Here is a 22,500-nt window from a genome sequence, read left to right as displayed (position 1 = left end):
CTGTATCTGAGCATGTGTGTTTGTCTATGTCTGTGTCTGAGTATGTGTGTGTATTTATGTGAATGTGTGAGTTTAGTAGAGTGTGTGAACATGTTTGCGTGTCCGTGCATGCGTATATGTGTGCATGTGCACGTGTTTGTGTGTGTTGTGTGTGAGTGTGAGTGTGTGTGTGTGTGTGTGTGTATGTGTGTGTGTGTGTGTGTGTGTGTGTGTGTGTGTACAATCTTGAGTGAATTTGAAGAGATGAGATTCATGTATCTGGCTTGTGTATCTTTCTCCATAATCCCCATCGTGTGACTTGCATTACCTTAAGCTCTTCCTCTTCTGATTTGTGTGTGTGTGTGTGAGTGTATGCATACTGTAGTGTATGTGTGTGTGCGTGTGTGTGTATGTGTTTGTGTGTGTGTGTGTGTGTGTGGGACTAGTGTGTGTGTTATGTAATACTTTTACAGCTGTAGCCGATTCCCAATGAGACTTTACAGTTTTTTACAGTTTTTTTTGTCATTCCGATTAAACTATTTGGATTTAAAAACTTGGGCCATCTGTTTATATGGGGTACGTTCTACTCTGTAAGCGTTTTATAATCTTTAATCGGAATAGCCATTGTTGCTGCAAGATACAGCAGGCAATCCGATTGACCGTATATATATGGCTGTACAGTATGTGTAATTTCTATTCCGATTGAGGCGTTATTCCTATTCTAATCGGAATAGAAGTGTCCATGTGTGTGTGTGTGTGTGGGCATGTACAGTAGGCCCATCGCTGTGTTTCTGTACTTTTAGATCACCTCCTCTATTTAAGTCTGGGGTTGTGCTTGTAATTCTGACTTTACAAAGATATCCGATTCTCATTCAAGTGATGTGAATCACTTGTATCCACTGATATTCATCAAGACAAGGGAGCACTACACTTCAGTCAGTATCAGCGATTAAGTAAAATGTAACTAATCTCTCAGGAGCAGTTTGTCTTGTACTGCAAATCCGCTGCAACTACGGACCCATACTCAGTAAGATTCTGACATGCTCATTGAGAATGGTTATGTTGGGGATGTTCCCACTTGGTTTTGTTTGCTCAATGATGTTTATTTATTTATTATTTATCCTTTGTTTAACCGCGGTAGTCACATTGAGACAGAGGTCTCTTTTCCAAGTGAGCCCTGACCAAGAATGGCAGTTATGTTTTTGATGGTGCCTCTGGATGATGCTGTATTTGTGTGCTTGACTTGACTCAAGTGTGGTTGGGTGTCATTGTCTGGTGTAGATGTAAGGAGCTCTTTTTCTACTGCTGTAGTAGGTGTGTGTGTGTGTGTGTGTGTGTGTGTGTGTCTGTGTGTGTTTTGCTCGTTCTGCTCATTCTCTGGTCTTTCTTAATCTTTTTTTCTTCCTCCTTACCTTGTCAACAGAATGCACTCAGGAGGAGAGGGAGCCACAAAGACAAGAAATCTGCAACACAGGTGTGTCTTTGTCTGGTGTGTGTGTGAGTACAGTATGTGTGTGTGTGTGTGTGTGTGTGTGTGTGTGTGTGTGTGTGTGTGTGTGTGTGTGTGTGTGTGTGTGTGTGTGTGTGTGTGTGTGCATGATTTTGCTCATTTGCTCATTGCATATTTGGGTGTGCAAATGGGGAAACCTACACTCCCAAAAGTTCAATGTTCAATAAATCAATATTTTGTCGCTGTTTCTGTCCTAAGGACACGTTTGAAGGCCTGCAGCTGAGCCGAGGCATGTCTGTTGACCAGCCACTACCATCACACACTAAGACTAATTGATCTTTGAGAGCCCAACCTTTCATCTGCGCTCCTTCAATAAATTATGTCCCAATCACAGAATGCATAGGGAGGGTGGGAAGGAGGGAGGAGAGAGAGAGAGTGTACACAAGCACCTGTGTTTGTGTATGTGTAAATGTGTGAATCAATATGAATAGAAGCAGTTACCTGATAGCAAAATAATAAAAAGAAAAGAATACAAATAATCGTGCAGTTATTTTTATTACATTTAGGACTTTTATATTCATGTCATCATCCTTAGATGTGCCACTTGGTTGGTAAGTTTGCATAGTGCGTGAGGGGCATAGAAATTCTGATTGGTGAGCTTCACAATCTGTCAGGGGAGATTAACTTCTTGTGCCCTGGGCGTGCTCACCAATCAGGGGTGGCACAAATTAAAGAGACATTTGAAATATTGAACCAAATCAATTCACTGACATTCAATAATTACTATCGCAATCACAATTTCTGTCAGAAAAATCGCAATTAGATATTTTCCTCAAATCGTGCAGTCCTTGTGTGTTTGCGCGTGTGTGTGTGTGTGCGTGTGTGTGTGTGTTTCAAAGACACAGCAAAACATCATAGGTGGAATCAAGCACACCGCAGCTGTAGCTGCTGCCTTGACTATGATGCCAGCGAAGAGCAGTGGATATTAAGTGGGATATGTAGTCCACATCATGCTGTTTGATCTCTCAGCTTGGACATGTACAATATCAACACCACGCAAGGGCAGCTATCTCTTTCTCTCTCTCTCTCTCTCTCTCTCTCTCTCTCTCTCTCTCTCTCTCTCTCTCTCTGTCTCTCATTCTCTACAGCGGGATTAGTAAAGCATTTTACTACATCATCCATACTGGCCTTTTGTAGTATTCAGCCAGTGTGCATTATTATGCTCATATGCACATTTGTGTTGTCAGACATACTCCAATACAGCATGTATCTCTGTCTTTTCTTTCTCTCTTTCTCTCTCTCTCTCTGTTTAATCCTGTAATGCTCTATTGGCAAAACAATTACATGAAAATCAAAATGAGAAGCCAGGATTAATTTTGTAATCACAACATAATAACCCTCTGCCCTCCTCCTGTCAATCTATCCTTTCATCATCACTCTCTTTCCCTCTCTCTTTATCCCTCTCTCCCTCTCCCTTATTGTATGTCATGCTTTCTCCATCATTCTTTCTCTTGTTTTTCCTTCCTTTGCTACTGTCTCTGTCTTTCATACCCTCTCCGCCCCTCTCCTCTTTTCTCCATTGGTCTCTCTCTACCTCTCTCTCTCTTTCTGTTTCCCTCTCTTTTTTCTGTCCACCCTCTTCTGTCCTACTATCTTGGTCCCTTTCTCTTACTCTCTCATGCTCTCTTTCCATCTTTCCCTCTTCCTCCCTTCCTCCCTTGCTCTCTGCTGCTCCCTCTCTATCCCTCTCTCTCTCCCTTCCTCCCTCTCTCTCTCCGGCTCTCTTTCTCTTCCTCCCTCTTTCCCTCCCTTTCTCTCTCTCTCTGCCTCATACTCCCTCTCCATCCCTCTCTCTCTCCCTCCCTCTCTCTCTCCCTCCCTCCCTCTCTCTCTTCTTCTCTCTCTCCATCTCTCTCTTCCTCCCTCTCTCCCTCCCTTTCTCTCTCCCTCCATCTCTCTTCCTCCCTTCCTCTCTCTCTCCCTCTCGTAGGAGGACAGTGCAGACCTGCGTTGCCAGCTGCAGTTTGCTAAGGAGGAGTCGGCGCTGATGCGTAAGAAGATGGCCCGGCTGGGCCGCGAGCGAGACGAGCTGGAGCAGGACCTGCAGAAGTACAAGAGCGTCTACGGCGACATGGACAGCCCCGTGGCCCCCAGCGAGGCCCCGAGCGGCGGCGGGGGGCCCCACAGCACGCGCGAGGCCGAGCTGAGGCTACGGCTGCGTCTGGTGGAGGAGGAGGCCAACATCCTGGGCCGCAAGCTGGTGGAGCTGGAGGTGGAGAGTCGCGGCCTGCGCGCCGAGAACGAGGACCTTCGGGCGCAGTGCGAGCGCGACTGGGCCGAGCGTGGGCCGGCGCTGGGCGGGGGAGGGGGCGGTGGGGGCGGAAGCGGGCCGGCGTCGCCGTACGAGTCGGTCGGGGAGCTCCGGCGCCACCTGCAGTTCGTTGAGGAGGAGGCGGAACTGCTGCGGCGCTCCATCGCCGAGATGGAGGACCACAACCGGCAGCTGACCACCGAGCTCAGTCGCTTCAAGTTTGGGCCCGGAGACGGCGATGGGGGGGAAGGCGCGGGTCAGACGGGGGAGGGGGCGGCGGACATCACGATGGGCAGCGTGGCGGCACTTCAGGAGGAGCTGAAGGCGGCGCGGCTGCAGATCAACGAGCTCTCGGGGAAGGTTCTCAAGCTGCAGTACGAGAACCGCGTGCTTGTGTCCAACGCGCAACGCTACGACCTCGCCTCACACCTGAGTCCGGCCACCGTTGAGGTGCACGCCCCCCACGCTGCCGTAACCATGGCGACGGCACTGCGGGAGGAGGAAGAGGAGGACGAGGAGGACGAGGAGGAAGAGGTTGGCCAGGCCCTCCTGCTGCAGCCCAAGCGTGAAGGCCCGGTGGGCGGCGAGAGCGACTCGGAGGAGGTGGTGGAACGCTCGGTCACCTCAGGACTGGGCAGCAGCAGTGGTGGCGGAGGCGGAGGAGCAGGGGGGTTGGGCCTCAAGCCGTGGGAGGCTGACCTGATTGGCCAGCGGCGTCGTGCGGAGGAGGGGCTCCGGCGGGAGGCGGAGCGTCTGGGCCGCAGCGTGGACCGCCTCATCGCCGACACGGACAGCCTAATCCACGAGGGCGTGGCCGTGGTGGTCACGGCAGCGTCAGAGAGTTCTGAAGAGTGCGAGTCGACGACGGTCGTGCCGGCGGGTGAGGTCAAGCAGGACGAGGCGGTGCTGGAGACGGTCAGCGCGCGCATGAAGGCCTTCAGGGCCGAGCTACAGGGCTTTATGGAAAGAGTGGAGCGCCTCGGTGACGGTCAGCGGGAGCCTGACCTGTCACCCCTGCCGCACCTCACCGAGTCCAGCAGCTTCCTTTCCACCGGGACCTCTCTGTCCCGAGACTCACCCATCGGCACCCTGGGGAGGGACCTGCTCGCTGACCTCCAGGTAAAGCCTCATTACTGTCCCTCTTCTTCCTCTTTGGTGTTTTCAGTTCTACCAGTTTCCTGCTGTCTGCCAAAAGCTCCTCCCTCTCTTTTCTGTTTCTGATGCAACTGCTTCCTGATTCTGGATGCGTGCGTGTCCACCCCGCCCACCAGGCTTAAAGGGCCAATAGGGACATTTCTGCCTTTTTAACTTTAATTGAACCTTTCAGTTTTACTTTGAAGGACAATAACTAAGTATAAGTTAGTCTAGGAGCATGTCCCTTATTGAAATAAACCGTAGTTACTGAGAACCAGACAGGCAGAGCGAGTTAATATGGAGGATGAGGGATGGTGTTTTTACCAGCGGATCCATGAGGCCAGATTGGTGGACTATAGCAATGCCATTATTCAGTCCGTCAGCTGTAACACTGAACAGTGAGCAATGGAGAAAAGCATAGAATAGTGACTGTTGAGATCTGCGTTGTCCCTGACAGCATGGCTCGGGTAGGTGTGGACCTCGTCTGGGTGTAATGTGATATGGAGCTGGTGTGCTGTAGGACTCACGTCCCAATGAAAATAATGACTAAGATCATATAAAGAGTAAAGGGCTTTAAAGTGATGGTTCGGAGTAATTTCACCCTAGGGTCCTTTGCACCATGACCCCGAGCCAAACACCCTCCCAGAACCTTTTTTCCCTTGGTCGAACCCTGGTCGAGTAGCACTGTCAGAAACTAATGACGTTCTGCAGTCGTGATGGAACCAACTTTTATCTCGTAAATTACCCCACTAATAATGCCCTGAATGGTACGAAACTTCTGCAGTAGTACAACTATGACCTTTAGTCCAATAACGAGGCATTAGAAAGTTTGTAAGTGCACCAGGAGTTTATTTAAATAAGACTTGCCTGATTATCTGCTACTATACCGCTGCGTCGACGTTTCTTCCGTGATTTAGGAAAAGCCCGTAAAAGTCCTGGCAGGAAGCATGCATAAGGATGTAGATCCAGGAATGCACTAATATTTTGTTCGTAGTCCAGTTTGCAACAATTATTAGTTAACACTAAGTTGTAAACACTTCGGAAAAAAAATATTAAAAACTGGATATACCAAAAAACTTTGATGTAATCGCTTCCTGCAAGGACTTTTACGGGCTTTTCCCAAATCACGGAAGAAACATCGACGCAGTGGTATAGTAGCAGATAATCAGGCAAGTTACTACTCGACCAGGGTTCGACCAAGGGAAAAAAGGTTCTGGGAGGGTGTTTGGCTCGGGGTCATGGTGCAAAGGACCCTAGGGTGAAATTACTACAAACCATCGCTTTAAGTTCTTTATTTCGGTCTTACTTTTATAGAGATATTCAGATAAAGGGTGCAATAGAATGGAAGGTATAATCCTGTAAAGATGTATTCAGAAAGACTCGATGATGTTCCATCTATATCATGTCATGCTTCATGATTTGGTTGTCGCCGTTCATGGAGTCTGCTCAACGCCGTTCTGACAAATCCACAAATCTTTCAGTTTATTATCCACCCATCCTGCACCCTGATTTAAAACCATTCATATCCACCCACCACGAGATACCGTACCAGCTGCACAGAGAAGGCTGGAGGTCTGCCTGCACAAGGCCCAGGTCTCACAGGAGGTCTACCCTGCCCTGCCCTGCCCTGTCCTGACCTCACAGGGAGGCTAGGTTTGTCACTTTCTCCACTCCGTCTGGTGTTGACCTGTTGACCTTTGATCAGCACGACTCATGTTTCCTTTAGAGAGAGAAAGAGTGGGGGAGAGAGAGGAGGGAGGCACAGCGGACAAGGGCAGTTGGGATGAAGGTACGTTCTCGAGGGGTGCCCGTGGCCTTGCGTGTGGCATCGACTCTCATGCCCCTCTGATATGCTGCCCAGCCCTGTCCACTGGGCATCCGCACCGACCCACTCCCCCACACCCCCACCAGCAACAGTGAGCCACCACCACCCCATCCTGCCCCACACTTGCTTAGAGCCCTGACCCCACTCCCAGTCTACCTGCCCCAGTGCCTCCCTCCATCCCTACACACACACACACACATACACCTTCCTCTTCATTCCGACCTTCACACACTCTGTGCTTCCACTGCCTGCTTTGCGAGTGTAAGCAATGCGTGTGTGTGATTGTTTTTTTGGATTGTAAGGGGTGTGTATCTGTGTGTGTGTGTGTGTGTGTGTGTGTGTGTGTAGGGGAAGGGGAGGTTGGGGAAATGGTTGTGGCTACTCCATATGTGTGTGTGTGTGTGTGTGTGTGTGTGTGGCTATGGCCGGATCCCTTTGCATGGCTTCAGCTATCCTTGAGTGTTCATAGCATCTGGAGAAAGTGCCTGCCCCTAATTTAAGATGGTCGCCTCCATCTTCTTCAGTTATGTCTGTCCGTCACCCTCTCTGCTCAGTCAGTCACAGTCCATGATATCATGGCCATCACATCCAGCTCTGCAACTGCCATTTTGGCTCTTTTGACCGTGGTTACCCTGGTTGTATGGCTGAGGTAGTTCTGTGCTGTGCAACTGTTTGGTGGTGAGTGATATCCCTCCCTTTTGACATAGTAATCGTAGTAGCCATGGCCTACTGGCTAGGGCTTTGGGCTTGGAACCGAAGGGTTGCAGGTTCGATCCCCAACCAATAGGAAAAATGTGGGCGGGGGAAGTGGTTGAGCAAGGCACCTAACCCCTCACTGCTCCCCGAGCGCCACTGTAGCAAGGCAGCTTACCTAGTGTGTGCTTCACCTCACTGTGTGTTCACTGTGTGCTCTGTGTGTTCCCTAATTCAAAGATGGGATAAATGCAGAGACCAAATTCCTTGTATACGCAAGTGTACTTGGCCTATAAACCTGATTTACTAAAGCTATTAGCCCATTCCCCAGGCCTTGGTGTGCTGTCATATCTATGATCAAAGTGAGCGAGGCTGGTTTCTCCATGTTGTCGTTTCAGATGGCATTTAAATTAGTGTTTTTAAAGGCATCTCTTGATTGTTTGCCATTCTATAATCAGCAGGCTAGATTATTGACTGTCACTGTTGCTTGACAGTGGATGAAAGCCATAAACCGAAATTTGGCCTATCGTAAGAATTCCCCATGTCTTTGTTTACCCTTCTAGAACCATTATTTTTAAGTCACCTTTCCTTGGCAGTGGATGAAAGCCTTTTTGCCTAAATTTCAATGTCAAATTTTGGCATTATCATAATAATTCCTAGTGTTCCTCTCACACAACTGGGCATTCAAAATGCTTAGAATGTCCAGGAAATGGATGTAATTCCCTTAGCAGGCACTGCTAAAAATGTCCCCATTGTTAGATTGTAAGTCACTTTGGTCAAAGACATCCGCTGAATTAATTAGATATTAATGAAAATGGACGCTCTGTGTGGAGCACAGTGTGCCCTGACTGTGACTCTGAGGGAACCTGCCATCTGCCCAACTCCTCCTCCCCACTCCCACAATGCCCTTCTTCTGAGCAGCGTCTGAAGGAAACACGAGTCACAATCCTGCACAACTCAGCCCAGACGACACCATATGCAGACAGCCCCCCTCGCAAACAACTATTTCGGCCAAGGCTGCCCTTTCCAATCCTAGTACTATGGTCTGACCAGAGAATAGCACCTGCTACAATTTGCTCAGGAGGCATTTGTTCCTGTAAAGAAATATATCTCCTCCTGGTCCTGTCTTCAGCTGACATGGTTTGGCTTCATCAATCGCTTGGATGGTTTAAGGCTAACCTACACTGCCCACATAAATGCTGCAGCCTTTCTAGTTATTAAATACTCGTGGATTGCAATCTCTGTTAGAGAACTGATCTTCAATTGTAGTGTGAACTATCTTTGTATGTGCATACATACAACAAGTGCATGGCAATGTGACTCTATGGGCATGCATTTTAAAATACGTGTTGAGCAAGCTTGTCAGGCTAGCATATCAAGCTAGCACATTATGTTATCTTGTTAAGTTAGCGAGTTCAAACTAGCCCTTTAGTAGCATCTGACTTTGGTATGTACCTGGCCCTGACCTGGCCCAGATGAGGGCCAGAATTGGGCTGGGCTCAGGGATGAGTCAGCTGCCACTGGGGGCATGTGTGGTTGGCACTAGCATTAGCCGCTGCGCTCGCTGGAGGTTAATTTGACTCATGTATCCCTCATTGCATGCGCTTCATAACCAGTGTTTTGCATTCTTTTCTCCTCCCTCCCCTCCCTCCCTCTCTCTTTTTCTCCTCTTTGTGTTCCTCCCTCCTTCCCTCGTTTCTTGTCGTTCGTCTCTCCCTTCATCTCTCCATCCAGACGGTCCAGCCCATGGTGTTGTTCCTCCTTGTTGTCATTCTTTCCTCGTCCTTGTCCTATGCCACCATTTTTAAGTTGGTCTTCCTCTTTGCCCTTTTCTTTGTGCTCTAGCTTCATGCGGTCCATCCGTCTCTTCCTCTTTCGCACACACTTTCCTTCATGTGCCATTTTGCCCTTCGCTTATGTCTGTGTGTAGCGTTTTAGCCTTTTCCTCTTTTGCCTTTTCTGCTCTACTCATGTTGCCTGGTTTTTGTATGGGTTGTGTGTTTTTGTTGTGTGTGCGTGTGTGTGTGTGTGTGTTTGTGTATGTTGTACGTGTGTGTATGTATATACTGCCACCCCTCCCTCCCTTACTCGTCTTTTGTGCGTCTTTTGAGTTAGTTCACCAATCAATCCCACCATGCATCTCTCTCCCCCAACCCCCCACCCCCCTCACCATCATGCCCTACTCCCTCCACCTTGTCCACACCCTTTGACCCACCACCTCCCACCCCAACACCCCACTCCTTCCCCATCCTGACTCCCCCACGACCCCCACCCCCCCCACTCACAGTCCGGGCAGGGTGAGGAGCGCCCCCTCCAGTGGTGCCTGGGCCTGGTAGGGGGGTGCTGGAGAGAGGCGGCCGCCCCAGGCTCCGCCAGGCGCAGGGGAACCCCGGGACACGCTAGAGGCGGCAGGCCGCAGGGGGTGAGAGGAGCGGAGGTCAGTAGCGCAGCGTCTTTCTTCTCTCCTTCTCCCAACTAAGGCAAACAAGGGAGGGAGGGAGGGAGGGGTGCTTTTAAAATGAGGGAGGAGGGGACAAGATGGCTGACAAGGGCCTCTACTTTTCTACAATGATGATGAAAGGAAACCTTTAGGTGTTGCTTTTGTTTTGGGATGGAGAAAGGGGGTGGTATTTTTTTTCCCCCTAGCTGTATTTGGAGAATCTGCAGCCATTTTGGTTTGTTGCTGTTGATGGCTTCAAGAGCGGCAATGATAATCCTCCTGTACAAATGGCCTGTCATACTATGTGAAGACTGAACAAAGAAACAACACGGCAGTGTCAGATAGCATTTTTATATGCTGTCAACAACATGTAAACCAGCATTTCAAACGGATTACAGAGAGAGAGAGAGGGAGAAAGAGAGGGAGAGGGGATTAAGATCATGATGGCAGCGTAGCCTAGCGCTCGCTAACTGAGCAGGGCGGATTCTCATTTCATTCTCTGGGTTGAAGTCTTTTTTTATTGTTATTATTGTTATTATTGCAGTTATTTCACTGTCACCTTGATCCACTCCCACAATCACCACAGTTTATTTTAAAATATTTAATTTTGCCATAAAACAAGCTGTCTTGTGTTTAGCACATTTACCAACCAGTGTTTTGTGAACATTCATCCCCAGGCAACCCTCAGGACGTTCTTATCACATACACATTCTCAGCGTGTTGTAAATGCATGATGTGTGTGTGTTTTGTGCTCCCTGTGTGTGTGTCCTCAAGTGCCATTGACAAGGTAAAGTCCTGACACTCAAAACAAACTCCAGGTTCTCCACATTCAAGAAGTAAAAGTCAAATGAGGTCTTCCTGAACCGGCAGAGCAGGGTGATAGCTGCAACACAGTCATGGACTCTTGGATTCTTAGCCTGTATGTCTCTGTGTGAATATATGAATGCTATTCTTCACCTCAGAGCCAGACTATTGATATTGAAGGACAAACATTTCCAATTTAGACAATATACCCATTTTGGTCCCTCTTTGCATCACGTGTCCATATTACAGGGCTCATAGAATTAACAGTATCTGGGTATCATGTATATGTATTCTTCATATGTATTCATATTCTTAATCCAATGTTTATTATGGAACAAGATCTTATATAAGACTTCTATCATAGGGACATCTATTATTCTTTTGTATAAGGACTAGACACATGAAATGGGGATTACAATGTTGTTTTTCTTTGAAGCTATGGTATGATCCACCTGTAACATTTACAAAGCATCATGGGAAGGAGAGCATGAGGCCAGGGTTGTTTTAGGGAGTAATTTGCAAGTATAGCATATGCATGCAGGCCTCCCAGTCTCACCCCTAAAGCTGATGCTACGCAACAACCCTGCAATCCGCTGCCTTTGCTTACTTCAGCTCCTTCCTCGTTTGATTTGAAGTATCGCTGTTTAAACCTCACACACTTAGATCCCCCAGGGGGATGCAATGGGGGGGGGGGGGGGGGAATGAGCCTTGAGGAAAAAACAGGAGCTACATTAAAGTTTCATCGGCCAAAACAAAGTAACGGGGGAAACCCCTGGGAGGAAACGGAACCGCCTGCCGACTGTCGCTTCCGTACATGGCTGATGGTTCTCTTCTGCGTCCCCACACCAGCCAGGGTTCTGACAGAAAGAGAGAGAGAGAGAGAGAGAGAGAGAGATGATGGGAGAGGCTGAGATGGAAATACTCTGACTGGAAAACACATTTTACCCTTATGGCGCTTTGATTATTATTGATTTTGAGTAGCTGAGTGGTGCTTCCAGTCACGCTGTATCGTACACGACCCAGCCCAACAGGACACCACCCAGGCAGGAACCAACAGCTGACTCTCCAGTGCATCTCCAGTATGGTGCAGATGCCCCCTGAGGGGACGTACTTGTTCCCTAATTCTGTTCTAAGACAGCTGTGACAGACAGCTGTTTTGTAGAGAAGACTTGCACTCTAACTGTGTCAGATGTCTAGGCTTGGACAGACAGATAGATACACAAGCAAACAGACAAAATGTGTAAGGCATCTGGTAGTTTAATATGAATGACACACTATCAAGCTCTACTAGCTCTCGCTGTAATGATGTGGTTATATCATTGCAGCTCAGTTTGGGTCAGTGTGTGATGTCATCAGCTGACTAAACTACCTCTAATTGCTATTACGGTCTGAATAGCATTCTACAATTTATTATTGAGATGTGTAAGAGTGCAACTGATGCTCTTTCAGCTCAGCTGCTAGAGACAACACTGGTCTTACCAGAGGATTGGCACACAACCTGTAACCGCCCCCCCCCCCCCCCCCCCTCTTTCGATGGTTGAAGTGTCTACTAAAAGCTTTAAATACCAAGCATGTGGAGTAGATATTGGCTAATTAGAATGTATCACTTTGGACAACAGTGTCTGTTAAGAGAGTCTTTGAAGTGAGTATAGGTCTCTGAGAATGCCAGAATCACTGGCATTCTCAGAGACCTATACTCACTTCATAGACTCACTTAACAGACACTGTTGTCCAAAGTGCTATCGGAACCCTGGCCAGGTTCTGAGAGTAATCCATGGTGTTCTGTGCTAGCGGAACCCTGGCCAGGTTCTGAGAGTAACCCATGGTGTTCTGTGCTAGCGGAACCCTGGCCAGGTTCTGAGAATAACCCATGGTGTTCTGTGCTAGCGGTTGGACCCTGGCCAGGTTCTGAGAGTAATCCATGGTGTTCTGTGTGGTGTGGTCCAGATCCGAGACCCGTCTGCCCCTGAGGTCACATCTCCAGCTTGGGAATTCCAGTTCCGTTTGAGACCCGGTCAGGAGGACCGTGAGAACCTGACAGGACCAGTCACTCAGGTAATCATTTAAGCTACGTTCACATATCCGATGATTCGTTGGTGATTTTATCTACAGGGTCAAGTTTTCTCATTTGGATGAGACTTGCCTATGAGGGTGTGGCAGCCATGGATGGGTGTGGTCACATCCTTATAGCAACCCTAAAGAGTCTTATGCCCTTAAAATAACCTTTCCAAAATCATTCAGATAAACTCTTAATAGGGTGAACGGTACTTCTTCCACATCACTTGCAATAGGATTAAGCAAGTTGCTAGTCCGGGTGAGAACACTGAACTCCTCCCACCATTAGTCAGCTGGTAGCTAGAGGCAGCCAGCGAGCGATGTGCATAGAGTAAGCCTACAAACAAGGACAACACATGTTTGATCATGAAAAGTTGCAGATTCCTCTGTTTATGTTCGTAAGCCAAGTAATTCAAGTAGTCAGCAGTTTAGCCAGTGGGTTAGCTAATGTTATGTCTGTCTACTGGCTTCGACAGCTAGTATGCTAGTTACTATTCTTATTCTGATTCTTATTTGTGTGGGTGTTTGTGTGTGTGTGTGTGTGTTTGTGTGTGTGTGTGTGTGTGTGTGGGTGTGTGTGTGTGTGTTTGTGTGTGTGTGTCTGTGTGTGTGTGTGTGTGTGTGTGTGTGTGTTTGTGTGTGTGTGTGTGTGTGTGTGTGTGTGTGTGTGGCCTCCCCGAATGGGCGTGGCTGCAGCAGGAGGCGCGGCGTGGCCTGGAGCTGCAGGGTCTGCAGACGCACGAGGCGCCGTGGCCGCAGGAGAGGGCGCTGTTGCAGCAGGAGGTGCGGCTCTTCCGCCACCACACCGTCGTCCTCTACATGAAGCTGCGCTGGATCCTTACCCACTGGAGGCTCGGCCGCAGGGCTGAGGCCGGAGAGGAGGGCGCCCACGAAGAGGTCAGAGCCAACATGGCCGATTACACATGTCTCATAGCAGGGGTAGGAAACTGCACAGGAGCCAGAGCCAGAATGGAGAACTGTCAAGAGTTGAGGATGACGAGTGAGAACCAACATAGCTGATGTCAGATGTAGGAAACTGCACAGGAGCCAGAGCGAGGATGGCTAACTGTCGAGAGTTGAGGATGATGAGTGACAAGCAACTTAGCTGATTACAGATTCCAGGCACAGGTGTAGGAAACTGCACAGTAGCCAGAGCCAGAATGGCTAACCATGGAGTCTTAAGGATGGGTGAGTGCCAGCAGAGACACAGAGGCAGAAGCGCTGTACATATACTGTACATGACTTCACAGGTGTGCAGAAGTAGCAAACTAGTGCAGAGCCAGGATGCTGGCAATAGAGAACTATGTGTACTGAGTAATATCCAACATAGTTGACCATGGAGAGACAGGATTTACATAATCTCAGTGTAGTCAGAGCCAGAATGCCACTCATGAAATGTTGAGACTGTTGAGATGCCAATATGGCTTGTCACACCGGCTTACTCTACAAATTGATTAAACAGTAAGTACAAATTGGTGTTACTGTAGGCTATCCTCGGCCTGAAAGGTTCTGACAGTGGCTTTAAGGGTTATCCTTATGCCTCATCATCAAAGTCTTATCAAAATGGGGGAGCTGGCGCAGCAGCATTGGCAGGGTTTATTGTTTATTTTTTATAGGATCCCCATTAGCTGGGGCATGAGTCCCAGCTATTCTTCCTGGGGTCCGACAGTACAAACAGATAATAATTTGGTTAAAAATTCATTACATCAGACTTACAAACCTAGGTTAAAAATTCATTACATCAGACCTACAAACCTTCACATGGTTCGCAAGACTCCATATATATAAGTATAGAGTGTATATACATTCATACATAAACAAAATATGTAAAACCTACTAAATACTCTTACATGCACCCACTAATTACTATTCAGATCACAGCTGTTCCTATGTATGGTTGACTAAGATGCTTTTTCATGTGTTTTTTGAAAGTAGATTTTTTATTTATCTTAGTTAAGAAAGTTGTTGGCAGCTTGTTCCATGCTACAATTGCTCTGTATCCGACTGTTCGCTGAAATGAGTTGGTGTTGGCTTTAGGTACAGTAAATCGCCCACACACCAGGGTCTCACACCATATATGGCCATAGTACCCACCAGGGGCCAGAGGCCTGAGGTCTAGGGCTGTAACGATTTACGATTCGAAACCGAAATCGCGACATTCATATCCACGATACTGTGTCGCGGTGTGAAAAGGCAGAATCGCGACACACCCTTTCTAGTGTTTCACGCAGTGCAAAAGCAACCCACAACTCCCGCTTTACTTATCGGTAGCCTACGTTGTCCAAAAACAAACAAATAAATAAATAATAATTTCATACCTCCTTGCTTTCATTGTAGACTATGTGTGCAACTTTACCAAACAGTATAGAACCCCCTCTCCTTGCCCCGCTCTCTCTCGCGCTCCCTCCCTCTCACTCTCCCACGAAGCTGAAGTTGGCCGCACATTCAGAATGCGGTGTAGTCAAGTTTCCGTTCCACCTTAAATATTGCAATTTTCTACCGACAGGGGGCAGTGCTGACTGCAAATACGCGATGACACTGGCATTTGCCTAGTAGCAGACGAACATAGGCTACTCCTCACAGACGAATAAAAGCCTTTTTTTCTGGTGACTCCATTGTCGACCAATCTTTAAGTAAATGATACATGCTTTCTGTCAAATAAATCGGTTCATATTGCACTTGTTTTGGGGGGGCTTTTCTGTTTCTTCTTTACATGAGCTATATTTCATATTTTACAATTTATGCACTAGATTTGATACCCATTGCTCACACATGATTTGCCGTGAGATATTACACCACATCCCGATACAACAGTCTCTGAGCTTTCATTTGACACCATGTATGGCCAATTTCGTCGTGAAAATTCACCCTTTTATTACAATTGAAATTCCATGAGCTGTTTTTCATATTCCACAATGTATGCACTAGACTTGATACCTATTGCCCACACAACATTTGCCGTGAAATATTACACCACATCCCGATACTACCGTCTCACAGCGTTCATATGACACCCAGCATGCCAAACTTCGTCGTGGAAAATTGCCATTTTTGTTACATTTAAATTACATGAACTATATTTTATATTCCACAGTATATGCACTAGATTTGATACCTATGGTCCATACATCATTTGCCGTGAAATATTACACCACATCCCGAGACTACAGTCTCTGAGCTTTCATATGACACCTTGCATGCCAAATTCCATCGTGGAAAATGGCCATTTTCCTTACATTTAAGTTACATGAGCTATATTTCATATTTTACAATTTATGCACTAGATTTGATACCCATTGCCCACACATCATTTGCCGTGAAAAATTACACCACATCCCGATACTACAGTCTCTGAGCTTTCATTTGACACCATGCATGGCCAATTTCGTAGTGGAAAATGGGCCTATTTCATAGATTTAATTTACATGAGCTATATTTCATATTCCACAATTTATGCACTAGATTTGATACCTATTGCTCACACATCATTTGCCGTGAGATATTACACCACATCCCGATACTACAGTCTCTGAGCTTTCATTTGACACCATGCATGGCCAATTTTGTCGTGGAAATTCACCCTTTTATTACAATTGAAATTACATGAGCTGTTTTTCATATTCCACAATGTATGCACTGGACTTGATACCTATTGCCCACACAACATTTGCCGTAAAATATTACACCACATCCCGATACTACCGTCTCACAGCGTTCATATGACACCCTGCATGCCAAACTTCGTCGTGGAAAATGGCCATTTTTCTTACATTTTAATTACATGAACTATATTTCATATTCCACAGTATATGCACTAGATTTGATACCTATGGCCCATACATCATTTGCCGTGAAATATTACACCACATCCCGAAACTACAGTCTCTGAGCTTTCATATGACACCTTGCATGCCAAATTCCATCGTGGAAAATGGCCATTTTCCTTACATTTAAGTTACATGAGCTATATTTCATATTTTACAATTTATGCACTAGATTTGATACCCATTGCCCACACATCATTTGCCGTGAACAATTACACCACATCCCGATACTACAGTCTCTGAGCTTTCATGTGACACCATGCATGGCCAATTTCGTAGTGGAAAATGGGCCTATTTCATAGATTTAATTTACATGAGCTATATTTCATATTCCACAATATATGCACTAGATTTGATACCTATTGCCCATACATCATTTGCCGTGAAATATTACACCACATCCCAATACTACAGTCTCTGAGCTTTCATTTGACACCATGCATGGCCAATTTTGTCGTGGAAATGTACCCTTTTATTACAATTGAAACTACATGAGCTGTTTTTCATATTCCACAAATGTATGCACTAGATTTGATGCCTATTGCCCAAATATCATTTGCCGTAAAATATTACACCACATCCCGATACTACCGTCTCACAGCGTTCATATGACACCAAGCATGCCAAACTTCGTCGTGGAAAATGGCCATTTTTCTTACATTTAAATTACATGAACTATATTTCATATTCCACAGTATATGCACTAGATTTGATACCTATGGTCCATACATCATTTGCCGTGAAATATTACACAACATCCCGAAACTACAGTCTCTGTGCTTTCATATGACACCTTGCATGCCAAATTCCATCGTGGAAAATGGCCCTTTTTCATAGATTTAATTTACATGAGCTATATTTCATATTTTACAATTTATGCACTAGATTTGATACCTATGGCCCATACATCATTTGCCGTGAAATATTACACCACATCCCGATACTACAGTCTCTGAGCTTTCATTTGACACCATGCATGGCCAATTTCGTCGTGGAAAATGGGCATATTTCATAGATTTAATTTACATGAGCTATATTTCATATTCCACAGTTTATGCACTAGATTTGATACCTATTGCCCACACATCATTTGCCGTGAAATATTACACCACATCCCGATACTACAGTCTCTGAGCTTTCATATGACACCCTGCATGCCAACTTTCGTTGTGGAAAATGGCCATATTTTATAGATTTACTTATTTCATATTTTACCATTTGTGCACTTGATTTGATGCCTATTGCCCAAACATCATTTGCCGTAAAATATTACACCACATCCCGAAACTACAGTCTCTGAGCTTTCATATGACACCCTGCATGCCAACTTTCGTCGTGGAAAATGGCCATATTTTATAGATTTACTTATTTCATATTTTACCATTTGTGCACTTGATTTGATGCCTATTACCCAAACATCATTTGCCGTAAAATATTACACCACATCCCGAAACTACAGTCTCTGAGCTTTCATATGACACCCTGCATGCCAACTTTCGTCGTGGAAAATGGCCATATTTTATAGATTTACTTATTTCATATTTTACCATTTGTGCACTTGATTTGATGCCTATTACCCAAACATCATTTGCCGTAAAATATTACACCACATCCCGAAACTACAGTCTCTGAGCTTTCATATGACACCCTGCATGCCAACTTTCGTCGTGGAAAATGGCCATATTTTATAGATTTACTTATTTCATATTTTACCATTTGTGCACTTGATTTGATGCCTATTGCCCAAACATCATTTGCCGTAAAATATTACGCCACATCCCGAAACTACAGTCTCTGAGCTTTCATATGACACCTTGCATGCCAAATTCCATCGTGGAAAATGGCCATTTTCCTTACATTTAAGTTACATGAGCTATATTTCAGAAAAAAAGAATAACTGCACAATGGATGTAATTACACGCTCCTCGTGATCTTTGTCAGTTTTTAACAGTTATGACTGACAGTAGAAGTGTGAAATAAGAGAGCAATTTTCATTTATGCTATACATGAGCACACATAGAATTTGTGAGATTTTTTAAGTAGTGCAAAGTCTGTTAAATCTGGATGTGCTGTATGTCACGCCAAATAGGGATCAAATCTGCATAAATCGTAAAACATGAAATATAGCTCATAGAATTTCAATTGTAATGAAATGGGGATTTTCCATGACAAAATTGGCCATGCATGGTGGCAAATGAAAGCTGAGAGACTGTAGTATCGGGATATGGTGTAATTGATGTATGGGCAATAGGTATCAAATCTAGTGAATAAATTGTAAAATATGAAATATAGCTCATATAAATTACATGTATGAAAAATGGCCATTTTCCACGATAGAATTTGGCATGCAGGGTGTCATATGAAAGCTCAAAGACTGTATCGGGATGAGGTGTAATATTTCAGGGCAAATGATGTGTGGGCAATAGGTATTAAGTATGGTAAAATATGAAATATAGCTCATGTAAATTAAATCTATGAAATATGTCCATTTTCCACAACGAAATTGGCCATGCATGGTGTCATATAAAAGCTCAGAGACTGCAGTATCGGGATGTGGTGTAATATTTCACGGCAAATTATGTTTGGGCCATAGGTATCAAATCTAGTGCATAAATTGTGGAATATGAAATATAGCTCATGTAAATTAAATCTATGAAAAAGGGCCATTTTCCACGATGGAATTTGGCATGCAGGGTGTAGGAACGCTGTGAGACATTAGTATCGGGATAGGGTGTAATGTTTCACGGCAAATGATGTGTGGGCAATAGGCATCAAATCTAGTGCATCATTTGTCAAATATGAAATATAGCTCATGTAACTTAAATGTAAGGAAAATGGCCATTTTCCACGACGAAATTTGGCATGCAGGGTGTCATAGGAACGCTGTGAGATGGTAGTATCGGGATGTGGTGTAATATTTTACGGCAAATGATGTTTGGGCAATAGGCATCATATCTAGTGCATACATTTGTGGAATATGAAAAACAGCTCATGTAATTTCAATTGTAATAAAAGGGTGAATTTCCACGACGAAATTGGCCATGCATGGTGTCAAATGAAAGCTCAGAGACTGTAGTTTCGGGATGTGGTGTAATATTTCACGGCAAATGATGTGTGGGCAATAGGTATCAAATCTAGTGCATACATTGTAAAATATGAAATATAGCTCATTTAACTTAAATGTAAGGAAAATGGCCATTTTCCACGATGGAATTTGGCATGCAAGGTGTCATATGAAAGCTCAGAGACTGTAGTTTCGGGATAGGGTGTAATATTTCACGGCAAATGATGTGTGGGCAATAGGCATCAAATCTAGTGCATAATTTGTCAAATATGAAATATAGCTCATGTAAATTAAATCTATGAAAAAGGGTCATTTTCCACGATGGAATTTGGCATGCAGGGTGTCATAGGAATGCTGTGAGACGGTAGTATCGGGATAGGGTGTAATATTTCACGGCAAATGATGTGTGGGCAATAGGCATCAAATCTAGTGCATAATTTGTCAAATATGAAATATAGCTCATGTAACTTAAATGTAAGGAAAATGGCCATTTTCCACGACGAAATTTGGCATGCAGGGTGTCATAGGAACGATGTGAGATGGTAGTATCGGGATGTGGTGTAATATTTTACAGCAAATGATGTTTGGGTAATAGGCATCAAATCTAGTGCATACATTTGTGGAATATGAAAAACAGCTCATGTAATTTCAATTGTAATAAAAGGGTGAATTTCCACGACGAAATTGGCCACGCATGGTGTCAAATGAAAGCTCAGAGACTGTAGTTTCGGGATGTGGTGTAATATTTCACGGCAAATGATGTGTGGGCAATAGGTATCAAATCTAGTGCATAAATTGTAAAATATGAAATATAGCTCATTTAACTTAAATGTAAGGAAAATGGCCATTTTCCACGATGGAATTTGGCATGCAAGGTGTCATATGAAAGCTCAGAGACTGTAGTTTCGGGATAGGGTGTAATATTTCACGGCAAATGATGTGTGGGCAATAGGCATCAAATCTAGTGCATAATTTGTCAAATATGAAATATAGCTCATGTAAATTAAATCTATGAAAAAGGGTCATTTTCCACGATGGAATTTGGCATGCAGGGTGTCATAGGAACGCTGTGAGACGGTAGTATCGGGATAGGGTGTAATATTTCACGGCAAATGATGTGTGGGCAATAGGCATCAAATCTAGTGCATAATTTGTCAAATATGAAATATAGCTCATGTAACTTAAATGTAAGGAAAATGGCCATTTTCCACGACGAAATTTGGCATGCAGGGTGTCATAGGAACGATGTGAGATGGTAGTATCGGGATGTGGTGTAATATTTTACGGCAAATGATGTTTGGGCAATAGGCATCAAATCTAGTGCATACATTTGTGGAATATGAAAAACAGCTCATGTAATTTCAATTGTAATAAAAGGGTGAATTTCCACGACGAAATTGGCCACGCATGGTGTCAAATGAAAGCTCAGAGACTGTAGTTTCGGGATGTGGTGTAATATTTCACGGCAAATGATGTGTGGGCAATAGGTATCAAATCTAGTGCATAAATTGTAAAATATGAAATATAGCTCATTTAACTTAAATGTAAGGAAAATGGCCATTTTCCACGATGGAATTTGGCATGCAAGGTGTCATATGAAAGCTCAGAGACTGTAGTTTCGGGATGTGGTGTAATATTTCACGGCAAATGATGTATGGGCCATAGGTATCAAATCTAGTGCATATACTGTGGAATATGAAATATAGTTCATGTAATTAAAATGTAAGAAAAATGGCCATTTTCCACGACGAAGTTTGGCATGCAGGGTGGCATATGAACGCTGTGAGACGGTAGTATCGGGATGTGGTGTAATATTTTACGGCAAATGTTGTGTGGGCAATAGGTATCAAGTCCAGTGCATACATTGTGGAATATGAAAAACAGCTCATGTAATTTCAATTGTAATAAAAGGGTGAATTTCCACGACGAAATTGGCCATGCATTGTTTCAAATGAAAGCCCAGAGACTGTAGTTTCGGGATGTGGTGTAATATTTCACGGCAAATGATGTGTGGGCAATAGGCATCAAATCAAGTGCACAAATGGTAATATATGAAATATAGCTCATGTAAAGTAAATCTATAAAATATGGCCATTTTCCACAACGAAATTTGGCATGCAGGGTGTCATATGAAAGCTCAGAGACTGCAGTATCGAGATGTGGTGTAATATTTCACGGCAAATGATGTATGGGCTATAGGTATCAAATCTAGTGCATAAATTGTGGAATATGAAATATAGCTCATGTAAATTAAATCTATGAAATATGGCCATTTTCCACGACGAAATTGGCCATGCATGGTGTCAAATGAAAGCACAGAGACTGTAGTTTCGGGATGTGGTGTAATATTTCACGGCAAATGATGTATGGACCATAGGTATCATATCTAGTGCATACTGTGGAATATGAAATATAGTCATTTAAATGTAAAAAAATGGGCATTTTCCACGACGAAATTTGGCATGCTGGGTGTCATATGAACGCTGTGAGACGGTAGTATCGGGATGTGGTGTAATATCTCACGGCAAATCATGTGTGAGCAATGGGTATCAAATCTAGTGCATAAATTGTAAAATATGAAATATAGCTCATGTAAAGAAAGAACAGAAAAGCCCCCCCAAAACAAGTGCAATATGAACCGATTTATTTGACAGAAAGCATGTTGTATCATTTACTTAAAGATTGGTCGACAATGGAGTCACCAGAAAAAAGGCTTTTATTCGTCTGTGAGGAGTAGCCTATGTTCGTCTGCTACTAGGCAAATGCCAGTGTCATCGCGTATTTGCAGTCAGCGCTGCCCCCTGTCGGTAGAAAATTGCAATATTTAAGGTGGAATCGAAACTTAACTACACCGCATTCTGAATGTGCGGCCAACTTCAGCTTCGTCACTCTCCCTCCCTCTCCTGCTCAATGAACACGCG

General features: G+C 44.7%; 1 protein-coding gene across 3 annotated transcripts in view; it reads left to right on the top strand.

Moving 5' to 3' along the window:
* Positions 1-22,500, top strand: part of LOC143134437 (microtubule cross-linking factor 1-like) — a 76,042-nt gene that overhangs the window by 32,536 nt on the left and 21,006 nt on the right. For 2 of the 3 annotated variants that reach the window (XM_076294839.1, XM_076294842.1), the window contains exons 4-8: positions 1,403-1,453; positions 3,420-4,859; positions 9,680-9,829; positions 12,584-12,691; positions 13,388-13,588. In XM_076294839.1, the coding sequence (XP_076150954.1) occupies positions 1,403-1,453; positions 3,420-4,859; positions 9,680-9,829; positions 12,584-12,691; positions 13,388-13,588 (1,950 nt within the window). The remainder of the gene's footprint in view (positions 1-1,402; positions 1,454-3,419; positions 4,860-9,679; positions 9,830-12,583; positions 12,692-13,387; positions 13,589-22,500) is intronic. The other variant, XM_076294840.1, reaches the window with a different exon arrangement.

Source organism: Alosa pseudoharengus, unplaced genomic scaffold (assembly GCF_046254945.1).
Source record: "Alosa pseudoharengus isolate Yale_2024_CS ecotype anadromous, Long Island Sound unplaced genomic scaffold, YU_APseudo_1.1 YU_APseudo_1.1_scf_2, whole genome shotgun sequence".
NCBI lineage: Eukaryota > Metazoa > Chordata > Actinopteri > Clupeiformes > Clupeidae > Alosa > Alosa pseudoharengus.
Note: the sequence above shows the minus strand (reverse complement) of the source record. Positions and strands in the feature narration are given on the sequence as shown.